Source organism: Varanus komodoensis, unplaced genomic scaffold (genome assembly GCF_004798865.1).
Source record: "Varanus komodoensis strain SLA01 unplaced genomic scaffold, ASM479886v1 scaffold53, whole genome shotgun sequence".
Taxonomy (NCBI): Eukaryota; Metazoa; Chordata; class Lepidosauria; order Squamata; family Varanidae; genus Varanus; species Varanus komodoensis.
The window spans coordinates 2,513,756-2,537,538 of NW_025336126.1; the positions used below are offsets into that span (position 1 = coordinate 2,513,756).

The 23,783-nt window shown below is 44.1% G+C and overlaps 2 protein-coding genes across 2 annotated transcripts; both read left to right on the forward strand.

Moving 5' to 3' along the window:
- The first annotated feature begins 6 nt into the window (after positions 1–6).
- On the forward strand, positions 7–23,553 carry FAM83E (family with sequence similarity 83 member E). The gene is made up of 5 exons (XM_044448052.1): positions 7–462; positions 4,736–4,903; positions 6,465–6,589; positions 19,819–20,431; positions 23,314–23,553. Exons 1-5 carry the CDS (start codon positions 7–9, stop codon positions 23,551–23,553), a joined length of 1,602 nt encoding a protein of 533 aa, XP_044303987.1.
- Positions 10,044–10,412, forward strand: SPACA4 (sperm acrosome associated 4). The gene has a single exon (XM_044448046.1). The coding sequence runs from the start codon at positions 10,044–10,046 to the stop codon at positions 10,410–10,412; it is 369 nt and encodes a 122-aa protein (XP_044303981.1).
- Positions 23,554–23,783: the final 230 nt, after the last annotated feature.

Genomic DNA, 23,783 nt, shown 5'->3' on the forward strand with positions numbered 1-23,783 from the left:
AAGACCATGGCTCGTTCCCAGGTCTACTGCCTGGAGAGTGATGAGCCATATGTTAAGGTCACGGAATCGAACCCTGAATTTTATTACAGTGAGGGTCAGCGACTGGCCCTTGATGCCCTCCTGACTGGAGGTGAGGAGGCCTTTAAGAAGTGCCTCTCCCAGGAGAAGCTGCGTCCCTTTTTGTCTGATGGGGAGCTGCAGGAACTGAAGGCTGCACCAGAAGACTCAACTGCACCACCACCAGGCCGAGCAGGGAGTGGCAGTGACCTTGGAGACGAAGGATGGAGTCTTACCTACTGGCCTAAGCAGTCAGATGTACCTACTCCGGAGCTGGAGCTGGGCTGGCCAGAAGACGGAACTTGGAAAGGGATTACTCGAGCTGAGGTCTATACCCACCCTCCAGGAGAGGGAGCGCCACATATCAAGGAACTGATGCGGAAATGCATCCAGCAAGCCAACAAGGTAATGAGATGCTGGTGGCATTGGGCATGTTTCTAGTCCTCATGGATGTGGAAGGAAGAACGAAAATATAAAGGAAGAGCAGCCTTCCCCTATCTGGTACCCTTCAGATGTGTTGGAACATCACCACTGTTCATGCTGGCAGGGGATGATGGGAGTTGTAGCCCAACACATCTGGAGGGCACTGGGTTGGGGGAAAGCTGCTTTACAAGGAGGGAAATTCCAAAATTGAGCATTTCTGGATAATTACCCTGAAACCAATCTCTCTTACAAACTGCACTCCTCTACTTCATTGTGAGTGAGTTTTCTGTTCCAAAAGAGAAAGGATAAACAAACAAACAAACAGCTGTTTAAAAAGGCAAGGTAGCAAAAAAAAGACAGCTTCAAAATTGAATGGGTTGCTAATGTGTTTTGAGGAAACTCTTTTGTAAGGGAAATTTATTGCTACTTCATAAAAGTGTTTGAGACAACTTTTAACCTCCAGTTTACTTAAGCAGACTTAGGTGAGGTGGAAGGGAAAGGTTGTCCAATGTAGTTTTATCAAGAAGGATTACATTCTCCTTGATAAAATATCTCCTCAAATTGCACTGGGAACAAGTTCTATTTCTGCTGCCGTGCTTGTTATTCTTGTGTTTTGAGAGTGTTCCCCTTTTGCCAACTGGAGGGAAGCTCAAAGCGGCCAGATCCATTTCCCAGATGGAGAGAGGACTAAAGCTCTATGCCACTTCTGCAGGTAGACATTCACAAATAGGCATTTGCAAATAGCTTCAGCAGGTAGCACAGGGCACAGAAGCACACAGGTGGGTTGCCTAGTGAGATTCATATTTACACTCTCAAATACTGCTATCCATGGACACACAGAAAGATGCTCAAGGACCATCCTTATCTGTACCTCCCATCTGGGGATCAAAATGCAATTAAACTTGTGATTCTGCCCTTCTCTGAATTTCGCAGTGCAGTTCTTAGCTTAAAAATGCATCTAAAATGGAGATTTTCAGAGGAAATATGTTTCAAAAGCCATATTTAATACCTCAAAAACACACATTCAAAATAATCTGTACAGATTTAAAATTACCATTGCAGATTAATATGGCAATGGAGTGGAAGAGACTTACATATATACTCATGTTACACTAACATGGATGGAAATAAGTTGGTCCTTCCATCTGAACAGGCACTCTCAGATGGGGTGGGCCAATTTCAGTGGCTTCCCTGGACCAAGTCAGGGCTTTCACTCAGCTACAGAAATCTCATTCACTTAATCAAACGAGAACTGAATCAATTCATGTATTAAAGCTGCACGGCCTTTACCTGTGATAAAAACACTAACTGGGAGGGGGTATGCCGTACTTTTGCTGCTCTTAGGTGTGGCATACATTTTTCTCAGCAGATGTTATCTTAGAAGAAGCATCCCCTCCAGGAGAAGAGGCATCCCATCTTGTGTGAGGGTGATGAAGGAGATGCTTCTTCTAAGGTGGCATCTACACCTTAGAAGTGTAGATTCCCTTCTCCGGGAACCCTCCATGAAAGAAATTAGGAAAGTAAGTACTCGGAGGAGGGCTTTCTCTGCGGTGGCACCCAACCTATGGAATTCACTCCCCAAAGAGGTCTGCCTGGCACCGTCGTTACTGGTCTTTCGGCGCCAGGTAAAGACCTTTTTATTTAAACATCATTTTAATTGTTAAAATATATGATCTGGCCAGGGCAACTTCTTCTTCCTTCTCCTTTCTCCTCCTATATTCTTTATTTACTTATTTTATACTGTTAATTTTAATTTTATATTATAATGTTTGTATCTCAGTGTATTTTTTGTATTTTTGTATTTAGTGGTAATTTATTATGTTCTATTGTATTTCAATGTATTTTATTGTGTTGTAAGCCGCCCCGAGGCTTCGGCAAGGGGCGGCATAGAAATGTTATCATCATCATCATCTACCATTTCCAGTTTTGAGAAGAAGGCATGTTAGTAACCTTACAAAGAAAACTCAGGATGGCCTTTGAATGGATTAAAACTGTTTTTTGCAGCTTACTGATGGATGAATGGAAGGTGGTCGCCATGGTACAAGTCAAAGAATAGCCATCTGCCCATCAATGTGACCTTGTGCTCCCACCCCGATTTCCTTTTTTTTTTTTTTTGCATAAGCTTTATTCTAAATAAACCTAACACAAGAAAAACTAAAAACAACATCAATCATCAAAAACATCGGGCCTGTTGGGTCAGCCCCCCACAATTCTTTTTATGTTAAACTATAAACATATTTAAATCTATGCATAGTCCCGTTTCTCTAGCCAATAATAAAAAGAATCCCAAGTTTGATAGAATTCTATATCTTCTTTCTCCTTCAGCGACAAAGTCAGTCTGTCCATTTCTGCACAGTCCAAGATCTTTTTTAGGATCAGTTCATCGGTAGGTGGCTCTTCACTCTTCCAGTGTTGAGCAAATGCAATCCTCGCCGCAGTAATTACATGTAGAGTCAAATGCATTGCTTGTTTACTAACATCATCAGGTATAATGCCTAATAAGAAAACTTCAGGTTTGAATGCTAAAGATTTTTGTAACATTTCCTCAAGCCATTTGTGTATTTTAATCCAATACTTTTTTGGCTTATCACAGGTCCACCACATATGATAAAAAGTACCCAATTTATGTTTATATTTCCAACATCCATTTGACATATTTGGAAACATCTTGGCTAACCTATTTGGCAACTAATACCATCTATAAAACATTTTATACAGGTTTTCTTTGTATGAAGTTGCTAATGTTACTTTAATATTTCTTTCCCACAGCTTTTGCCATTTCTCTAATTCAATATTATATCCAAAGTTTTCTGCCCACGTTATCATAGTTTCCTTAACCTGTTCATCTTCCATTCTCTTATCTAGTAAGAAGTTATATAATCTTTTACTCATTTTCTCATCTGATTTAAGAATCACTTGGTCAAATGCCTTTAACTCCTTATAAAAGCCCCACATTCTATAGTCTTTAGCATATCTCAATTGCATCTGAACCTTGTGCCACCAAGAGATATCAGTTCCTTGTTCTTGTATTTCTTGATTCAATTTCAATCCTCCGTCATTATCCAAAATATCATCATATCTTACAATCATTTCAAAATTCAATGCATTTGGATATACAAGAGCTTCCATAGGTGAAAGCCATCTTGGTAATTTAGTATACAGTTTTATCTTTAACTTTTCCCACACCGACATTAATGATTTCCTAATATAATGATTTAAAAAGCAACCATGTGCCTTACACTTTTCATACCACATCTAAGCATGCCAACCTATTTGCAAATCATGCCCTTCAAAATACAAAATTCCCTTATTTCTTAAGGTTATCCATTCTTTTAGCCATGTTAAAACAGAAGCTTGATAATACAACATCCAATTGGGAAGACCAAAACCCCTGTTCCCTTTAGCCTCCTGAAGTATTTTTAATTTAATCCTTGGTTTCTTCTTTTTCCATATAAATCTCGAGATTTGGAAATTTAAATCATCAAAGAATTTTTTATCAATTTTTATGGAACTCATTTGGAATAGAAACAAAAGCTTTGGCAATATATTCATTTTAACTAGCGCTATTCTTCCCAACAAAGATAATTGCAAGTTAGCCCATTTTTCCAAGTCGCTCTTAATTTCCTTGAGTAGTTTATCATAATTGTCTTCTTTCAAAGTAGTGCACTTAGCTGTAAGAAAAATTCCCAAATATTTAACCTTTTTAACAATTTGAAGATCTACTTGTTCCACCAGAGTTTTTCTCTGCTCCCCACCCCGATTTCTAATAACAGACATACAAAAACACCTCCACTTGCCTTACTCAGGAAAGTAGATTAAAAATTATAATAAAAGACCCAGTATCAAACCAGAGCCTTTCCACTCCCCCATCATTTTTCCCTTAATCAGTGTGAGGGATGCAAGGCAAATATCTGATGTACATCCATCTAATTTGCATAATTCCCCAGGCAGCTTGTAGTGGTTAAGAGTGTGGGACTGGGACTCAGAGGATCTGGGTTCTAGTCCCCGCTCAGCCATGGAGCCAACTGGGTGACTTTGGGCCAGTCACAGACTCTCAGCCCAACCTACCTCACAGGGTTGTTGTTGTGGGGATAAGATGGAGGAAGAGATGTAAGCTGCCTTGAGCCCTTTGTAGGAAAAAGGCAGGATATAAATCAATCAATCAATAAATAAATAAAAATAATGCTAATTGATTTGGGGTGATCTGAATTCAGCCTGAGTACATATTTCACAAACCAACCTGTTTATTTTCCAGGTAATTGCTATAGCCATGGATGTTTTCACAGACCCTGACATCCTCTTAGATTTGTATGATGCAGCCGTCCGGCGCCGAGTGCCTGTCTACATTGTTCTCAGCCGACAGCATCTCGCCTCCTTCCTCTCCATGGCTGAGAAAACCTGCCTTAATGTCCGTCATACAGAGGTGAATTGGGGAGGGCTTCAGGTCTCAACAGATGTGCCTCCCCCTGTGGGCAGTTATACCTGAGCACTAAGTGAACTCTGCTAGTGCATTTCCATTTGTTTATCTCTATCTAGATATAGATTTTTGCTAACAAAATAGGAAAGGGGGTTTGTCCATGGCAGCCTTCCTCAACCTAGCACCCTCCATATATACAATTCCCATCCTCCCTGGAACAATGCAAGCAGGGATGATGGAAGTTATAGTTTAAGACATATGGAGGGTGCAGAGTTTGAGGAGGCACATCTCTGATGCCTCCAGAATAAGTTTCTTATAGGAATTAACTTTTTAAATTTAAAAGAAAAACACAGAAAGTTATTGCCTTAAAACTAATTTTTGAGGAACGGTGTGCTGTCACAACGGTGCTGTTTTTCTCTTTTGATGTATGATTCGTTTAATTTTAATTGCATTTTAGTGTATATTCTCCCTTTCTTCTAAAATAAACTCAAAGCGGCTTAGAGACAGAATGTTAAAAACAAAAGAAACCCCACCACTTTATCTTAGTAAAGTTATGAAATAAGAGACCTTGGACCAGTCCCTATCCCTCAGCCTAACCTGCCTCATAGGGTTTTGATGAGGATAAAGTGAAGCAAGAGAGCCATGTACATTGTCTTGACTCTTTCATGGAAAGGCAGGTTACAAATGGAATAAATACAGATGGGATGTCTGTTGTTATTTGCCTTTATTCCAGCCATTGGAAAGTATGGGGTTAAAAAATAGCCCAGGTATTATTTTTTAAAACAGTGAACTATGGAAGCAGCCTTAAGTGCTCGTCCACTAACACCACACATCAGGGATTTTTTAGACATTTTACTCCTTGAGAAACAGTGAGATTTAAGTTGGGTTAGCAAAATGTGCCCAAGAACCCTGTGCATTGTCAAAAGAGGCAGTGTGGCGTAGTGGTTAAGAGCATGGGACTGGGCGATCTGGGTTCTAGTCCCCGCTCAGCCATGGAGCCAACTGGGTGACCTTGGGCCAGTCTCAGCCTCTCAGCCCAACCTACCTCACAGGGTTGTTGTTGTGGGGATGAGATAGAGGAGGAGATGTAAGCTGCCTTGAGCCCTTTGTAGGAAAAAGGCAGGATATCAATAAATGAATAAAATAAAAATGTGTTTTAATGAAGTGATTGGAGAAGGCAACTTGTGGCCCTTGGTCTGATTTAATGTAGTCGTCAGGCATAAGTTCAAAAGCCCTCTGCTTGCAATCAGTGCAGACTCTGTCCCTCCCCTGGCAGCCTGCACAGAAAGAGAAGGGAAAGGAGGTAGCAGAAGGAGAGGAGGAAGCCCTGGGCCAGTTCTAGAATCTTACTAGAATCTCCTCTGCTTGCTACCTGCTTGTATTCTCTGATGGATTACTCATAAGGGAATGCAGCCCTTGACAGATAAAATATTGCTTTCCCTTTCTCTAGGTTAACAGGAGCAGTTCCCTATCCTAGTGGAATAGGAACTGATCCCTTATGCAAAGATGTAGAACCGAGAAAAATGACCCAACTTTTCCCACTGCAACCCTGCATTCCCTTTTCTAGAAGCTGAGGGTCAGAAGCATCCGTGGCTGTACCTTCCAGAGCAGACACCAGAAACAGATCACAGGGACCATGAAGGAGAAATTTGTACTGGTTGATGGAGAAGTTGTGATCACTGGCAGCTACAGGTAAGAACTCTTCCTGTTGCAATATATACCAGGTATGGGAATGGAGCAGCACCTCGCCTGGAAGATGCTACAATTGGGCCATATGTGGTGCTTCAAGGTTGGCAAAGAGCCAGGTGCACCGGGGAAAACCCCACAGCCTGCCCTTCCCTTGTGTCCTCAGGAGTATTTCAGTTAGGCAGGGGAAATTGATGGATATGTCCTGCGTCCATTTTTTAAAGAGAGCTTTTTCCATCCAATAACTCATACAGAAATTAGTGCACATATTTGTACTGTATGCATTCCTGAATACATTTTTAAATGTATACATTCCCAGTGTGTGCAGCCGTGCATATTTCTGCACGTTTTGGAAAGATGCACATTTTTCAGAGTGCATATGTTGTTGTCCAACATATTTTGCTTTGTGGAATATATCACAAGCTCAGAAATGTAAAGAATCCTGACCAGAGATTCTGTTTACACCTGCGTATGGATCCAGGAATTATGAATGGGATGAATCTGTACAAAATAATGTAACCCCTATCCCTGCACCATCAGAAATAATTTTTCAAACATCCTGGACAATACTAGAAGCCTTCCTTGTGTTTCGATTTTGGTTTATCATCTTAATCCTCATTACCAGGCCCAGCCTCATTGTACAGAGAATTAAGCCACCTGCTTCAGGTGGCACCATGACAGGTGTTGGGGGGAAGAGGGGAAATAGCTAGAAGTAGGAAATGGTTTCTGAAAGGTGCAGCAAAATGCTTAACTGCAGGAGGAAACTATTGTCCTCCAAACTTATTTGGACTACATCTCTCATCAACTCCAGCCAGTATAACAATTGTTTGGGGGTGATTAGTCCAGCAATACCTGGAAGGCCATATGTTCCCCAGCCTTGCCTTAACACGTGGATCCTTATGGGGGTGGGTGGGACATTTGGACCTTGCTTCAGGCAGCAAAATGTCTTCAGGCTGGACTCTTCATGCCCAAAGTTAACTACATCGAGCACATGCTAACTGCATTTTCACACATCACTCTTGTCTTTTCCTCCCCAGTCCATTATTTCTGCCCTCTGGGCATTTTAGAGTGCAAGTTCCTTGGAGTCAGGGACTTAATTACACATGGATGACTCTGTATAAAGTATAAGTAATAATTCAAAGCAGTAGCAAGTCTAGGTTCAACCCAACCCTCTGTGCTGCCCTTCTCTGTGCCTGGGCCATCTCAAAAAGTCAGAGCTCACTCAGGTTAAACATTTCAGTTTGCATACCTTCCTTCTTCCAGGTCAGACCCAGTGACTTGTCCAAGCCCCTTCCTTCCATAACCCTAAAGCAGGTGTGGAGCACCGCAACCCACCTTTCTTCCAGAAGTCATTGCATCTCATTTTATTTCTGTGCTGTGCTCCCATTCTGTCTGCCTTCCTTCTGTAATGACTCAGAGTTAATGCTGCCAGGTATGGCAAAAGACTAGTTGCTGCTTTTTGGCGAGGCAGAGTCTCTGTGCCTTTAACAAGCCACATGACAGGCAAGAATACAACAAGGGATTCTTTTGACAGCCCTGTGCTGGGAAAAACTGTAGCCGTCCCATTTCTGCCAGTCGTACACGTTAGAGATGCATTAAAGAATCTCTGTGCATGTCAAAAAGTGATGGCAGCCCATATAAAAGTCTGGAGTCTTTTTCCTTTAGTTGTGCACTCTCCCACTTTAGGGGGGAATGTAAGTCTTGCGACAGGAAGAACCTGCATCATCAAGGCTTCCTTCTCCCTGTAACTTCAGTGCAACTTTGGTATTTATTCTGATGCCGCTGGAACCATGTCCTTTTAATTCCTGCTGGATGGCAGAGGACATCTGTGAAGCTGTGGTGAACTGGATTTTGGTAGTGGAAATGGGAGCTGGATTTGACAGAATACTTCCTCATGGAGCTGCAACTCATTACTACTGTGATTGCAAACCACTTCTAACCTGAAGGCTGAACTTAATTCCAAAGAAGCAGTCAGGGCTCACATGTCCCTGCTGGGCAGCACCAAAGTCAAAAGGGGCAGGGGCAAAATACTCAAACTACCTCCCTACTTTAGCTTGAAGCTCTTACACCTCTCAACTAAACATAGGTGATGCATTTCAACCTTTTAGAATGGGAAAAAGCCAGGAAACCACCAAGCAATAGATGATTGAGGGTGTGTGACCAAGAGAAAGGAATATGGGTATCTGGGAAACCCTGCTGGGCCCAGCTGGGAACTCATGATTTGTCTTCTGTTCCAGAGGTTCAACACTCCTGCATTACCAGATGACAAAGAGAGTAACAAATTATAATTCTGGTTATAAATGCTACCACTTTAGTTTCAGAGAATACCAGCTCTCTTCTGCCACCTCCTATCCTGCCCTAAACCATAGGTACCATTACTTTACTCCAAAAACCCAAGGGCTAAGACTCTGTTTCTTATTCCCCAAAGTCAGAACCTAATAACCCTGCTTGTGTTCACTTTGTTCCCTAACTCAAATGCCAAGATTCCCTCCAATCTTCTGCACTGAATAATGTTGTCATATGGCATTTTTCACCTTCCTTCTGTGAGGTCACCAAAGTGACCTCCAATTGGAAGATATCAATGGAATCTACCAGTGAGCATTTGACATCCATTTTGATGTCATTGCTTTAGCAGCCAGCAAATTCTACGAGCCAGATATCCATTCTGTCCCTTGGGTGGGTTAGATGTGCTTGGTTGGAGACTGCTTGTTGGTAACACATGATTAGTAAACAGAAGAATCCAGAACCAAGAGTTGGCATCTAGCTTTGGAGTTCTTCTATACTGAATCAATCAGGTTTTGAGTTACTGAAGCTCAAGAAAACCCAGTTCACATTAACTTTCTGGAAAGTCCATGTAAATCAGCATCTCTAGTATCTCTACTGGAGGCTGGTCAGCTCTGACAGCTTATGAGTTGTGAATTCATCAGTTAAGATTTGCATTTCTGAAACTGGATGATCCAAAACTAGTTCTGCAATTTACTTCTGAAAAGCTTCTCCTTTGGAAATATGGATCAGACTGACATTCTGGATCACTTCTAGAGTCACAGGTATCCTCCATCGATTTGAACTACTCCAAAAAAGTCACATGAAAGGAATCTAGTTTTGCATGATTAATGAAGCCAATTTGGGTGCTGCAACTAGTCTCTGCAAACAAAGAGCCCCAAAGAGGAAGCACAGATCCAATGTGTTGAAAAAGCAAAGCTTGACGTTAAGAAAAACGGGACTTTTTTTCTGTGATTGGGATACAAAGACTCATTTTTCTTGAGAACTGGATTTGCAAAACAGATCTAGTTCTGCAACTTCTGAAGCCCCAACAATCCAAGTGAAATAGGAAGCTGGGAAACGCAAACCCCCAAATTAAAAATAAAGTAACTCAACGGACAGAGGGGGGTTCTGGTGGTCAGATTCATCAATCTTTACGAAATCAGACCCTGGCAGCCATCGCCGCCTCAGGCCTACAATGAAGCGCACAGTACGGCTTGCGTGCCTTCTAGTCTGCATGCTGCCTCACGTCCTTTCCAAGGAATGCTACTTTTGTGAAGTCACAGCCTCAGCCAGGTGCCCCAGCACCAAGATGACTTGCTCAGAAGAGGAAGATTGCTTTGTAGGTGAGGGAGCTGCGCTGGGGGTGTCGGTCATCCAAAACAAGGGCTGCACCCGCTCTCTAAACTGCGGCAAGGAACAACCCATTCCCCACATGGGGGTCACCTACAGCTTGGTCACCAACTGCTGCAAGGGGAACTTGTGCAACGCTGCCAAGCGCACAGCTGTTCCGCTCCTTTTCTTGCACCTTGCCCTTGCTAGCTTGCTCCTGCTGGGCTTCCTCTGACTGAAAAATAAAGTCCTTGTTCTGTTTTTGGAATGCTAACTCCTCTGTCTGTGGCACAGAGCTGTGCTGAATCCCAGAAGTGGCTGTAGGCACTAGGCAAAGGATAACCGTTTGGCTTCCTCATTATCCCAATAATAATAATAATAATCATTATAATACTTATCATTAATAATTATTTTTAATTTATTTATTATTATTATTAAATTTCACTTTTAGGATACCAAAAAAGAACCCAGGAGTTCACCAGCTCACAGCACTACTCCTCCAGAACATGTAGACCCCATGTTTATAGCTAGGTCCTCTGCGTCCATCGAGATATCACAGTTTGTTCCCTGTGGCGGCTGCAGCAGATTGCTGTGTGGAACGGTGCCACCTCTGCTGTCTCCCAAGTTCAGGCACAATGTCTCCTTGTCGCTTTTCTGATGGCAATGAATCATGCAGCCCTCAAGAATCCCAGCTCTCAGCTTTTCTCAGTCTGGCCTGTGAGTCTTTCCTCTGCCCCACCAGCTATGCATTTCTTCCTCTCTGGGCTCGTAGTTTCATCCTCTTCATAAAGAGTTCAAATTTGGAGAGGTCTGAGAAAGTTCCGTGCATTTCACTAGGGTTCTAAGAAACCAAGAGTTTTAGGGAGATGGGCAGGGAAGCATTTCAAAAGTGCCCAACTTTAATCCTTTTGTGAGCAGATCCTGAGACAGCAATGGAACATGGGAGGCCTCCTCATACAAGGGTAGTTATCCATCCAGCCCAGCGTTATCCAGCCAGTGGCAGCAGCTGTGCAGGGTGTCAAGCAGGGATCCTTCTCATCACCTTCTACATGATCTTGGAAACAGGACTGAATCTGGAACTTTTTGCATGGAAAGCAGCTTTCCTGGCCTATGTTGTTTCTCCAATAAAGTTAAGAGCTGTTTTCTCTGTGTTCCCACTGGAGAAATGGTTTGAAAGACGCATGAAAATGTGTGGTGACAGGGCATTGCACTTGAACACCATATATGATTCCAATTCCAAAAGAAAAATAGTTTTTTTTAACTAAGCTAGTTTATTTTAAAACTAAGAAAAATTAAGCCAAATGAAGCTTTTCCACTTTTCTTCTTAAGTGTTCAAGCCTGCCTTGACTATTAACTTTTCTACACAGATGTATTTATTGCTTTATCCCTTCTCATATATAAATTCTTTTGAATTCTTTATAAATTGTTTATAAATTCTTTTGAAACATGATCTCTAGCATTTCTGTTGTTAAACAGCACTTTTGGCAAGTTTTCTGAGAGCAGGGGAAAATGAGATATTGTTTGTACAACTGGAAGAAAACATTTCTTCCACGCCTGTAATTGCACTATTCCACTATACCACAGTGCCACCTAGAGGTTATGTGGTAGAAAAGCAGGAAAGGAAATGCCATATATTGCTTTAATCTCAAATCTGCAACAAAATGGAAACTAATACAGTGTATGCACTGCCTCATAAAGTACAATTCAGAATCCAGACTTGCCACCCCTCACCTGCTGCCACCTTTTCCCCAAACCAGGAGAAAACCTGCTGCAGCCTGTGCTTAGAACGCAGCCAAGCCAGTAAGCTGTATATAGCGCTAGATAATAAGCAGGTTAGGTTATAAGCACCTCAGCAGTGCTCAAAAGGCAGCAATTCAGTATGGCCACACACTACATGTGATTTATTCTTCTAACAGTGTTGCAGCAGCCCTTTCTGATGAGAAAAAGCTGCTGCTGCAAAGGACAGGCAAGCACAGGGATAAAACAGAGCCTTCTCCAACATGTGCCCTGTAGATACGTTAGATTACAACCAGTATGGTGAACGGGAAATATTACGTTTCATTTATATCCCCTTTTTCCTCTGGTTAGCAATCCAAAGCAGAGCCCCCATCCTCTCCATTTTATGCCTACACCCCTGCTAGGAAAGTTCGGCTGAGAAGCTGTGCCTGGCCCAAAGTCAGCCAGTGAGCTTCATGACTGAGTGGGGACCAGAACCTGGACCTCTTGAGCTCCATTCCAGCACTGTAACCCCTACACCACATTGCCCTCTATCCAGTGGAAGTCATGATCCAGCACCTCTAGATAACATCGGCTAGGGGAGGACTGTGCTCCAGGCAGGGAATACGTAATGCTTTCTTTTTGTGGGGAGAAAAGCCTTGTGGGGAGCCTTGGAGTAAGGAAATGGGCAAGGGAAGTATCCTTCCTCACCCATCGCTTCTATGCTCTTCAAAGATGGCTATAAGACACATACATCTGCATGTGTATGACATGCAGTTTGCTCAGTTCAGACATCATACCAAACTATGGTTTGCTCTAACCCCTCACACTTACATCAAAGATTTAGTCAGCAAACCATGATCTGAGCTCCAAATAGGATTTAGGGCTTCACGTCTGCTTTCATTTTCTGTTTGCTCAGCTCTCCCATTTCCAAGATGCAGGAATGTCTGAGTGCGGACCATCAGCTGGATGTAAATATAGTTTGTCAGTTCTCATTCAAACCATGGTTTCTAATTCTGGTGAGTTGGCTTACTGTAAACCATGGCTTGTCAATTCATACAGCACGACAAATTATAATTCAGCTTGCTTCATCATGGTATGATATGTCACATCTGAGCCTAGGCAGAATGAAGGCTAAACTCTTATGAATGGAGAGAGGTCTATTTGTCAGAATATTTTATGGAGTTACCATATAATTTCAGGCAAGTCAGAGAGCAAAACCAGCTAAAGAAAGATTTCTACCAATTTGTTGTTCCTGAGAAAAATCCTTTTTCCCTTCCTCTTGCTCACCTTCTCTTCTGACAAAAAGCATCAAGATCCATGTCAATTTCCTTCATAGTATGGGGTCCTTTGAGAATAGCTGAAAGGACTGGGAAAGAGAAGATTAAGTCGTGCCAGGGCCATGATAGCTGCCTTTAAATATCCGAAAGGCTGTCACGCAGAAGGTGGAGCTTCTGTCACTTGAAAGGGCAGGGCTGGAACCAACCAGTGGAAATGGCAAGAGAGCTTTTGGCTGAACACTCAGAAAAATGTCTCAGGTATGAGCTGTTTGACAGAGGAGTGGAATGCCTCTGGGGGCAGGGGGATCTCTTTGCTGGAGGTATTTAATGAGGCTGGGCTGCCATCCGTCAGCAATACCTGAGCCGAGTGTGTGTGTGTTGCCTGGAGAATTTCCAGGGTAGCTTCCAACTCGAAAAAGCCTTTCTGTGAACACAACCAGATTCAAACATTAAAACACACCTGCTGCACTGCATTATCACTCGGACCCTGTCATTAACAGTATACCCCCATGGGCCTGAACTACTGCAAAGAAAGCTAGTGCTTCTGAATAAACAGAGGATCACGGTTTGGGTTCGGAATGGCATCAGTAAGCACTTCACACCTCTGGAGAAATACTGAGGGGATTCACAATAAGGTGGATACAATTGCTCTGGCTGGTTGATTCCTTTTTGTTCTCCTTTTTTATTGACCATCCTAAAAAGTTACAAAGTCAGACCATGCACATTATAATATATCCAATATTCATCTTCTTATACACACAATAGCTTCCAAAGCTTAAGCTGCCCAGCATTCCAGCCAATTTCCGTCTTGGTCTTCTGTATTGTTTGAGTCCCTATCCCAGACAAATAGTGGACGGTTGAATTAACGCTCTCCTAAGAATGCAAGGTGAGCCTTGTGGGTTGGGACTACACGTCTCGGTTAACCCGGCATCCTGTTTCCCACAGGAAGGCAAGCTGAATGCTTCTGCGGCAGCCCTTTCCCTCCATTGTTTCCCAGCGGCTGGTGTTGTGCAATATATACAGTGAACTTGGAGTACCATTTAGTTGCTGTAACTAAGAGCCATTGGAAAAGGTTTCCTCTGTGAAGGAAGGGCGCTGTTCTATCCACGTTTAGACAAAATCCCACAACTTCCAGCATGTTCCAGCCATGCTTTTTCTGTCTAAACTTGCATAGAATTGCAGCCTACGTCTTTTTCAAATCCTCTGGAGCAAGGCTGGATTGACCTCAGGCTAGTGCAGATTTATATTATCATTCCAAAGTTCTCCACCAAATTGAGAGCCAGATGCAAAAGTCAGACACTAAAAATGGCTCTGAGCCTAGGAATTTGTTTTCCCCATCAGAACTGAGATGATCTTATGACAGAAAGGTCCATTTGTGGTTATAGCAAGCTTTCATCATTTTTTACATGCTAAAAAACTGTTTTGTTGATATTATTGTGAAATGTGATAGTTAAGAAACCTTGTGGATCTATCAAAAACCATCTACATTTCATCCAGTAGATCCCAAACTACTTTCTGACCAACCACCTCTGAGCTCAATTAGTAGACATCACCATGCCCACTGGCACTGCATCCAGCAAATTCATTACACATTATGTGGAAAAGTCCTTTTTAGGTGGGCTCTGTCCTGCCCAGCAATTACACTGCAAGATCTATAGCAGTGATGGCAAACCTTTTAGAGACCAAGTGCCCAAACTACTTCCCAATTTATTTATTGCAAAGTGCCAACACTGCAATAAAACCTGAAAACTGAGGTTTAGTTTAGGAAAAACAACCCACAGCCAGTCCAAGCAAATATATATATATCCTTGGTAGAGCACTGACCGGCCATGCAAAAGCTCGGACGAGTCACGGCTAATGTCGCGGCTCGTGATGTCATCGCCTGGCACCGCTACTCCTTTCTGAGCATGTGTGTGGCCCCTATGTATGCTGTTATCCAATGTTTGGCTGCTGGGGTGATGCTGGGGTGACTTGGCACGCATGCTAACAGAGAAAGCGCTGCATGCCTGCTGTGGCACGTGTGCCACAGGTTTGCCACCACTGGCCTAACCCTACCCTGGTGCACTCCCCTAACATTAATATAGAGGTAAATTTCCATTGAAAATAGGCCCATTTTGAAAAAGTCTTCCTTGAGTAGCTTTTTCTGAACAGCTCATCATTTCTGCCCATTCTAAACACATTCCAACCATCAGAATCGTGCCAGGACACCATGTTTTTGTAACCCTAACCCTACCCTGGTGCACACCCCAACCCTAATGTAGGGGTAAAGTTCCATTAAAAAGAGCGATTTTAAAAAGGCCTTCCTTGAGTAGATTGTTCTGCACAGCTCAACATTTCTGCCCATTCTAAACACATTCCAACCATCAAAATCATACCAGGACACCTCGTTTTTGTAACCCTACCCAGTGATGGTGTACCTTTTAGAGACTGAGTGCCGAAACTTCAACCCATAACTGAGCTGAGAAAGCACCGGGGGGGGGGGGGGTTAAACAATTTTTTAAATTGTTACATTGTTATTATTTATGTATTTATGTGTCCTTTGTGAGCTGCCCCAAGGCTTTGTTGCGATAGGGACAGCATGCAAATGTTTTAATTAAATACATAAATAACCCACTTATTTATCATAAAGTGCTAACACTACAATATAACCTGAAAACTGAGATTTTTGTTTAGAAAAAACAACTCACAGCCAGTCCAAGCGAATATATATAAATCCTTTGCAGCGCACTGACCGGCCATGTGAAAGTTCGGACGAGTCGCGGCTAATGAGTCACGGCGTGTGACGTCATCCCCTGGTGCTGCCACTCCTTTCTGGGCAGGCACATGGCCCCTGTGTGCGCTGTTATCCGATGCTCGGCTGCTGGAGCAATGCTAGGGTGACTTGGCTCGTGTGCCGACAGAGAGGGCTCTGTGTGCCCACTGTGGCACGCATGCCATAGGTTCACCACCACTGATCTGTAGAATTCTGAGAGAGGGAGAAAAATTGTATCCATCTCTTTTCATATGCCACATGATTGTATAAATCTCATTCATGGTCTTCTTAGTCATCTTTTTTCTCTTCCCAGCTCTCTCTCCATCTCTGCATTGCTTGTTTTGCTTTTGTTACGAAGCCAGTGGCATAGGAGTGACTCAATTGCTTGGTTTAGATGTACGAAATGGTTATTTAAAATCACTGTTTGGCCCTGAAGCGCATTGGCTGGCCTTCGGCATGTTACACTCTCTTGTCTACCTAACAGGGCTGCTGAGAGGACGAAATGAGAAATGCCGTGCATGTTGCCTTGCATGCGTTAGAAGAGGGATGGGACACAAAGCCCATAAAATCAGGCTTCACCAGCCCAACGCTCCCCAGCTTTGTTAGTCTACATTTCCCATCATCTCCCGCCGGTGAAGGCTGTGTTTAATAAATGTGGTAGAAAGAGGTGGTTTGTCCAAACAAATAGTTTATCACAAGGCTGCTTCTTCCTGAACATTATCACTGCATTTAGAGGGGTGGAATTGGATGTTTGTATATTCTTCTGTACTTGGCTGCCTCTCTGCCTCTGGCCTGCGAGAGGAAGGAAAGGGCGATGTCGAGCAACAGGGAGGGGACCGTCTAGATGAAACACCTGACAGAAGGCACCACGACAGCGGGGATCAGAGACCTACATGCCTCTGCGGCAAAAGCCCATTGACTTGCTCCCCAAATGCAGAAAGCAAGCATATTGGGGTGCAGCCAATATCAAGTCCCATTCGTTCTCGCAGATCTCTAACTAGGACTATTGAATATAACCCCTAGTTTGTTTTGTGCAGGGAGTTCTATTTATAGTGGACAGTTCTGAATTCTGAAAGCTTTTCTACACAAGGCATTTGCTGGGCATGTGTGATTTCTTACTCACGGATGTTTGCAGCTCATGATATGAACCTCTGTTTTTGAAGAGCACTTATTTTTCCTTTTTTAAGTGCAGGGGAAATGGGGTATTATTTCTGCAAGCAAAGGAAAAGGTTGTTTCCTACTTGTGTGTTACAGCAGTGTGATTCTGCTATAGTACTGTGCCACCTAGAAAAGGTAGATAGTAGAAAAGCAGCCAAGGAGAAGCTGTGTAGAGCTCAGAATCCAACAAAGCCAAAAGCAGATATGGTGACTAGCAGCCTCAAGTAGAGACATTCTGAGATTCTGGGTTCAGCCCAGGAAACTGATCCATTAGCAAGGATCAAAAGCAGGCTGGAGCTAAGGCAGCGGTCAGCGGAGGTGCAGGCATCTTTCCGTCTTGTCACAAGTGTTCCTGAGCTGGATCACAGCAACCCTCTGCCCCCTGAATTTACCGAGCAGCCAATGCATGCATGTGTCAAGCTGGTCCTCTCCTGAATCCAGTCATACAGTCAAGCAGCTTTTCCCATGGCCCAGTAATGCACATTGCCAGGTGATTGTGTGCAGCCTTGTAAAATAATTCGACTCATGCTGCTTTCTGCAAGATTTCTTAAATGTGTCTGGGCTTGGTGTTAGGGGCAGGACCGGTTGGGTACCTGATGAGAGCCCACATCCCAGCAAGGGCTCACTAACAAGATCCCCACAGAGTCTCTTCTCATTTTCACCGCCGCAGTCTGCTTGTTCATCCTTGCCCTCAGTCTTGTGCAGACAATGGTGCTGGTGAGAATGGGGGAAAGCGCCCCTGCCTACCTGCTTGCTGGCAATCTGTCTGTCAAGCAAGCAAGAGGTGGCGATGATGAGAAAAACCTGAGGAACAGCAGCTGCTGGTGACCATGGGAGTGAGAAGGCAGAGCCACTGAGGGAGGGGACTGAGGAAGGTGCCTTCCCAGGGTCCCCAGAAACCTGGGGCTGACACCAAGTGTGCATAACAAACCTCACTTTGGTTGAACTGTCATGGGTTCACCTTGAGGAGCTGCTATTTTTGCTTGGGGGTGGAGAGAGACAGCACCTTCAAACTACAATTCCCAGAAGCCTTGCACTACTAGTTAAATCAGTGTAGAGAGTCAGAGTGCTCTGGTGGTTAAGAGCACAGGCCTGGGACTTGGGCAATCTGGGTTGTGGTCCCTGGTCAGCCATGGACCCAACTTGGTGACTTTGGGCCAGTCACACACTCTCAGCCCAACCTACTTCACAGAATTGTTGTTGTGGCAATGAGGAGAAAAACGATGTAAGCTGCTTTGAGTTGTTTTTTTTTTAAAGGTGGGATATAAATCTAATAAATAAATAAACTGAATAAAATGGAGAGTGTTTATATACAAGCCATTTACTGTGTGATAATTATTCCTACTAATGGTTTTTACATGTTGCTTAGACCATGTTTTGACCCTCCAGTTTTGCTTCTTTGTCTAATGCACCTTTTTGCCAAGTTGTTAGAAACAGGGAAAATGCAGCATTTAATTGTAAAAGTTAAGGAAACTCTGTTTTCACTTGTATAGTTGTACTATTCTGCTGGATTACAATGCCACCTAGAGGTTATATAGTGGAAAAGCATGCAAGGAAATGCTCTTCATGTAAGGGCTTGGATTGCAATTCTCAGACAGCACAGGGCATTAACAGCTGATTAGCAGCCTTGTGTAGAAAAGCTCTGAAACATTTGTAGCACAGACCTGCCCTTAGGGGGCCTCCAGATTGAGCTGTACATTCAAGGCAGCAGCCAGATGGCATTCAAGATAAATATGGCTTAACTGTTATTGTATTTTCAGAATCTTGCAGTGCTTGTCCTCCTCTACCATCAGCTTCCAGGGCTTCTTTTCTGGAAACTAAGTTTCAGAAACTCAAACAAAAGTGGATGCTTGGGCCATCTCTGTTAATAGAACTAAAAAATAGCAGAATATGGAAATCTTGATACATGGAGCTGCAACACAAATATGGATGTACCACCTAAGTGAAAGGCAAAGACATTGTCAGATTTTTATTAAATATGGCATTATTTCATTTCATATAGAGATCAAGGACAAGCAAGCAACAGTTATCAAAGTCTTTCCTCAGATTATGAAAAAGAAACTAAAGGAATGATCCTATGTACATTTCAACAGCTTGGCTGGAAAATGCTGGGAGTTGTAGGGCCTTTTTTTAACCATGAATAGGATTATAGCTAAAAATTTGTTATGATAAAACATCAAGAAAACCTGCAAGCAGGCAGTGAATTCTAACTATGCGCTTGGTAAAGAGGAAAAATACATAAACAGAACAGCCCTGTGATCCCAGGACAGTGTGAGGTGGGCCAGAGGATTTTTCAGATTCCTAAATTTGTGGCTGGAAATTTTATCCAATCTTAGAGTGGAGATCCATATATAGATCCCCCCACCCCTTGTAGCTGGTGCCGAAAGAACTGCATTGACTGCTTCTATGAGGTTGCAAGACCAACCATGAAGGAGGAATAAAAATAGGGGAGAAGGGCAGGAGAACGGGTCTACCAGGGTAGAAAGTATTCCTGCAATTCTCCAGCTTCCTTCCTTCCTTCCTTCCTGCCATATCTGAAGTGCAGCAGTTGACAACTGAAATCAGCCATCCAGTTGACTTGTGGGGCAGGAGAAGTGGATTGGCAAAGATCACCTCTATGCTCGCCCAGTCTAAGAAAAAATGCTCATGAATTCGCCTTTGTAAAAGGGAAAAAACGCAACAGACAGAGAATACAGGACCAGGTTCTGTGGTTAAACATGTTTTCTTCTCAACAGTTTCACATGGACCGATGCCCGCTTAAACCGCCACCTGGTCACTCGGCTTACAGGGGAGGTAACAGAAGCCTTTGACCGGGAATTCCGGACCTTGTACGCTGCTTCCTGCCCTTTGCCAGCTCTGGAGATGCCACCTAGAGCCCAGGCTGCTTCTATGACTCCACTGCCAAGCATCAATGGGCCAGACATGGCTCCATATGTCAGCATCCTGGACGGGGTGCAACTTTCCAACCGCATTGCAGAGCGGCGCTCTGTGGCTCCACAACCAGTGGCCAAGAGCCGTGCCGGTGACTGGGATCTAGTGGTGGCCACTCCCACTACTGCAGAGGACCCCATGCTGCCCGCCCCGTCCCCTGAGGTGTCCATCCGGAACCGGCTCACAGCATGGCGTGGTGCAGACCTTAGTGGAGGGGGCCTGCAGGGAACTCCCGATGGGCACAGCGCCCTCAGCGATATCCTCAGGAACGTGCAGCGGAGCCGGCTCTCGGCAGCCAAGACTACAGGAGCCCGTGCTACGAAGTCACTGTGGGATCTCAGCTGCTTCAGCCAGCTCTCTGGGTCCAGCACCACAGGCTGGGGACGGAACGGGATGGATGCGGGTGAAGACCCTAAGGTAAGCATGATCCTCTCTGACCCAGGGGACGTCCCACTTCCTTCTAGAACAGAGGTGGGCAACATCTGGCCTTCCAAATGCTTTGGCCTCCAGTTCCCATCAGAGTTAGTAATCATAGGCTGTTGACCAAAGCATCTGGAGGGCCACAAGTTATCCAGTCCTGGTCTTGAGAGTCCAGCCATCCTGTTTCTGCAGCTTTAGCCCCCAAGACTCCCCTCCCTTCTCAGAGCTGAATTAAGATTCAACTGCCAGAGCAATTGGCTGCAGTATGTGGGACGGAGAAGGGAAGCGCTGTGTGCTTTGGCACACACAGCGAAATGTCCCTGGCCAGCCCTGGTGGCTGCAGCCTAAACCCACTTCAGCCCGCTTTGCTTTGGGAGGGTGTCTCTCAAAGCAAAGTGGACCTCAGGACAATCCTCTCTGTTCCCATGAGTATTTTATTATTTTTTTACTGCCCAACACAGGTTCAAACTCCTTTCCCAAACCACCCTTGGTCACCTAGGAGCAGAAATGGGTAACATCTGGAAACAGCTGTTCTGTTTGACTTCTGGATGCTTCTCTAAATTCATGCTTGCTATGCAATGCATGCCTACATACCCATCTGCCCCTGCAGCCTCTCTTGTCCCATGCTAAAGTTACCTAGTAAGTACGTGCTTGATGTGATGTGCCCCACAATTCTGCCCTAGGCAGCTTTCTTAGGAGTCATCTTGCTTTCTCTCTCTCTTTCACACTAATGATTTCTAGAGAAAACTGTGGATCTTTGTTCCCCACATGCTTCTTTCTGTAAGACAAAAATATTTCAGGGTTTTTAAAAGATATATTCCCCTTTGTTTTGCAGCTTAAACTCTGGCTCCTATGGGAATCAAAATTTCTCTAGTAATTTAAGTTTCCATGGGAACAAAAAAATTTCAATATTTTCTAATCCTAGTTTGAGGTCAAATTTAACATTTCAGTAAATCAGTTCCCTGAAAGCAGGGATTGTAAGCTTCTAGGCACTGCGGGATCCCTTAACAAAGCTTTCCTCGTGAATTCTGGACACTTTCAGAGCAAACTATTTTGTTTTCCATAAATTCCAGATCTCATAGGAACCAACATTCTGTATTTCCTCAGATATTCCAGTTGCTGTAGAAACCAGTCCCTGATTTTGAGCTCCCAGAAGTTCTGGTTACTGTAGAAAACAAATTATTTGCCACTCTCCTAACCAACATTTTGATTTCTCATTCCCAGCTACGGAAGGGATAACACATTAGTACCAAATAGAGTTAGAAACCCATAAATAATGCTGTTCCCCTTTTTAAAGCAACCCATACATTTACTTTAAAAGACATCAGTAGCGATATAAATTTCCCAATGTCAGAACACTTTCATGTGTCCCCAGTGCTCCATATAATTGTTACCATATAAGAACTAAATGAAGTATAATGTTCCTGCTTCTTGAATATGGAAAGTTCCGGAAGAAGCTAGCAGTAATTTAAAATTGACCAGTGGCTAGATACTTGTTGCTTCTAAAGTTTGCTATGACTTTCCCAAGGCTACCATGTGAATGGCAGCTGAGGTGAGCTTAATATTTCGCATGGATGGAATGATAACGTAGCAATTTACAAGTGGACAAAACAATTCCCAACATCCCTGCAATGTTGGCCATTATCATCATTCCTGTATTGCAGGAGTAGGTCTGAGGCTGAGAGGTGGAGGGAAGGCAGGATTTGAACTCAGGTCTTCACATCCCACAGGCCTGCTTTACTGGGGCAGCACCTTTTGCAACCGGCAACCCCAGCTTTCAGCCCCACACACCATCTGTTAGCCCCGGCCTTCCTCAGCCTGCGGAAAGCCCCCCAGTACGTGCTGGTGGTCCCGAAGCCTCAACCACTGCATGGCCGGTTGCCACTGGCCCCCGAAGGCACAAGCCGGGTGGCAGTCCCGGGAGCGGAGAACTCAGGGGAGGGCTGGGCCTCCCTCGCAGGCAGTTTTCTGACAGGGGAGGCTGGGAAAGGGCCCCCCGCCTGCCACTCCCGCCTTGGGCCAACAGCCACAGGCAGCTCCTTCAGTCAATATTGAAAAAGGCTACACCTGAATTAGGGCGGCAACAAGTTTCAGAGCAGGACTATTCCCTCTGCTTATCCGTTAGCACTACCTTCTGCTCTTCATGCCATTGTCTGGAACAGCTGTGAAGCAGGCAGCTGTTCAACAGGCGTGGCCTTTCTTATCCCTTCAGTGCCAGGAATGCAGCTGTCAAGGCAAAGGGTGAAAGATGGCCTCACTCCAGCCACTCCATTGTATGCCTGTAATTCAGTCTTCCTCACCTGCCTGTCTTCTCCCCTCAAAAATTAATTTGCTCCACTCCCTTACATATATTGGGCCTGCCATTGACTGTAGACTGCATGGAAAATATACATCCCATAAGCCCTCTGCTTCAAATGCAGAATTGCATAAGCATATATTAAATTTCTAAGGCAAGAGGAAATGGGCTTAACCATCCTTGGAATTCAAACCCGTGTGACCAAGACAGTCTGCCCTTAACCACTGATGCAACTCAGAGGTTCATCCTCTCCAATATTGCCCCACATATTCCTGAGCAATGCACAGGCTTTCAAAGCAGGTGCTGAGGGAGGAGGGAATCCTTGGGCACTCTCTGCAAGCCACCCTGGCTGCTGAGGATCTTAAGCACCATTTTATTTTAGTAGACAATTGCATTTCTAAGTTTGGTGGTTGCGAGGAGGAGCATGAAAGCCTATCGACCATTGTACAGGCTAGTTTCTCATTGAAACCATGCAAACTACAAACTGGGAAGTGCAACTGGATGTGTGTGCGAGCATCCAGGCGTACAGCCTGTGCCTTGGTTCTAAGTCTGAGATGGTGTGTGTTTTCTAACTCTTTCACAGAAATGGGGTTACCAGGACACGCCAGCAAAAGAGCTGATGAAACAGCGAGGCGTTGGCCATGCTCCTGATGAGCCAAGGGTGCCCATCCACCTGGCCCATGGACACATGACCTCTTCCCCTGGCTACTTGCCCCTAGGACGGTTACAAGGACAGCTGTATCACAATCCTCCACATATCGGGCTATCCCGTGCTTGGAGGCACCTGGGAAAAACCCAGTACGGACATCAACCACGGTTCTGAAACACCTTCAAACATCTGATGCAGAGGGAATGAAAATATTTAGAGGCTAACCTGGAGTGGAGTGGAAGATTTCCTTCAAGAATGGAAGAGCTGAAGTTATTCAAGCTGCAGGCAAGAATTAGCAATGGCCACAGAAATGTGGGGTTGTTAGTATATTCTATTATACTAATGACTTTTCCTATTGCAAACTGCAAAATGAGGTCCTGAAGTGTTAACCTGTTTACACTGTG

Excerpts from the sequence above, each read along its gene's own strand:
- FAM83E (XM_044448052.1), top strand. The coding sequence starts at position 7 with ATGGCTCGTTCCCAGGTCTACTGCCTGGAGAGTGATGAGCCATATGTT. Across the intron at positions 463-4,735 it reads GCATCCAGCAAGCCAACAAG|GTAATTGCTATAGCCATGGA; the intron begins GTAATGAGATGC and ends TTTATTTTCCAG. Across the intron at positions 4,904-6,464 it reads TTAATGTCCGTCATACAGAG|AAGCTGAGGGTCAGAAGCAT; the intron begins GTGAATTGGGGA and ends TCCCTTTTCTAG.
- SPACA4 (XM_044448046.1), top strand. The coding sequence starts at position 10,044 with ATGAAGCGCACAGTACGGCTTGCGTGCCTTCTAGTCTGCATGCTGCCT.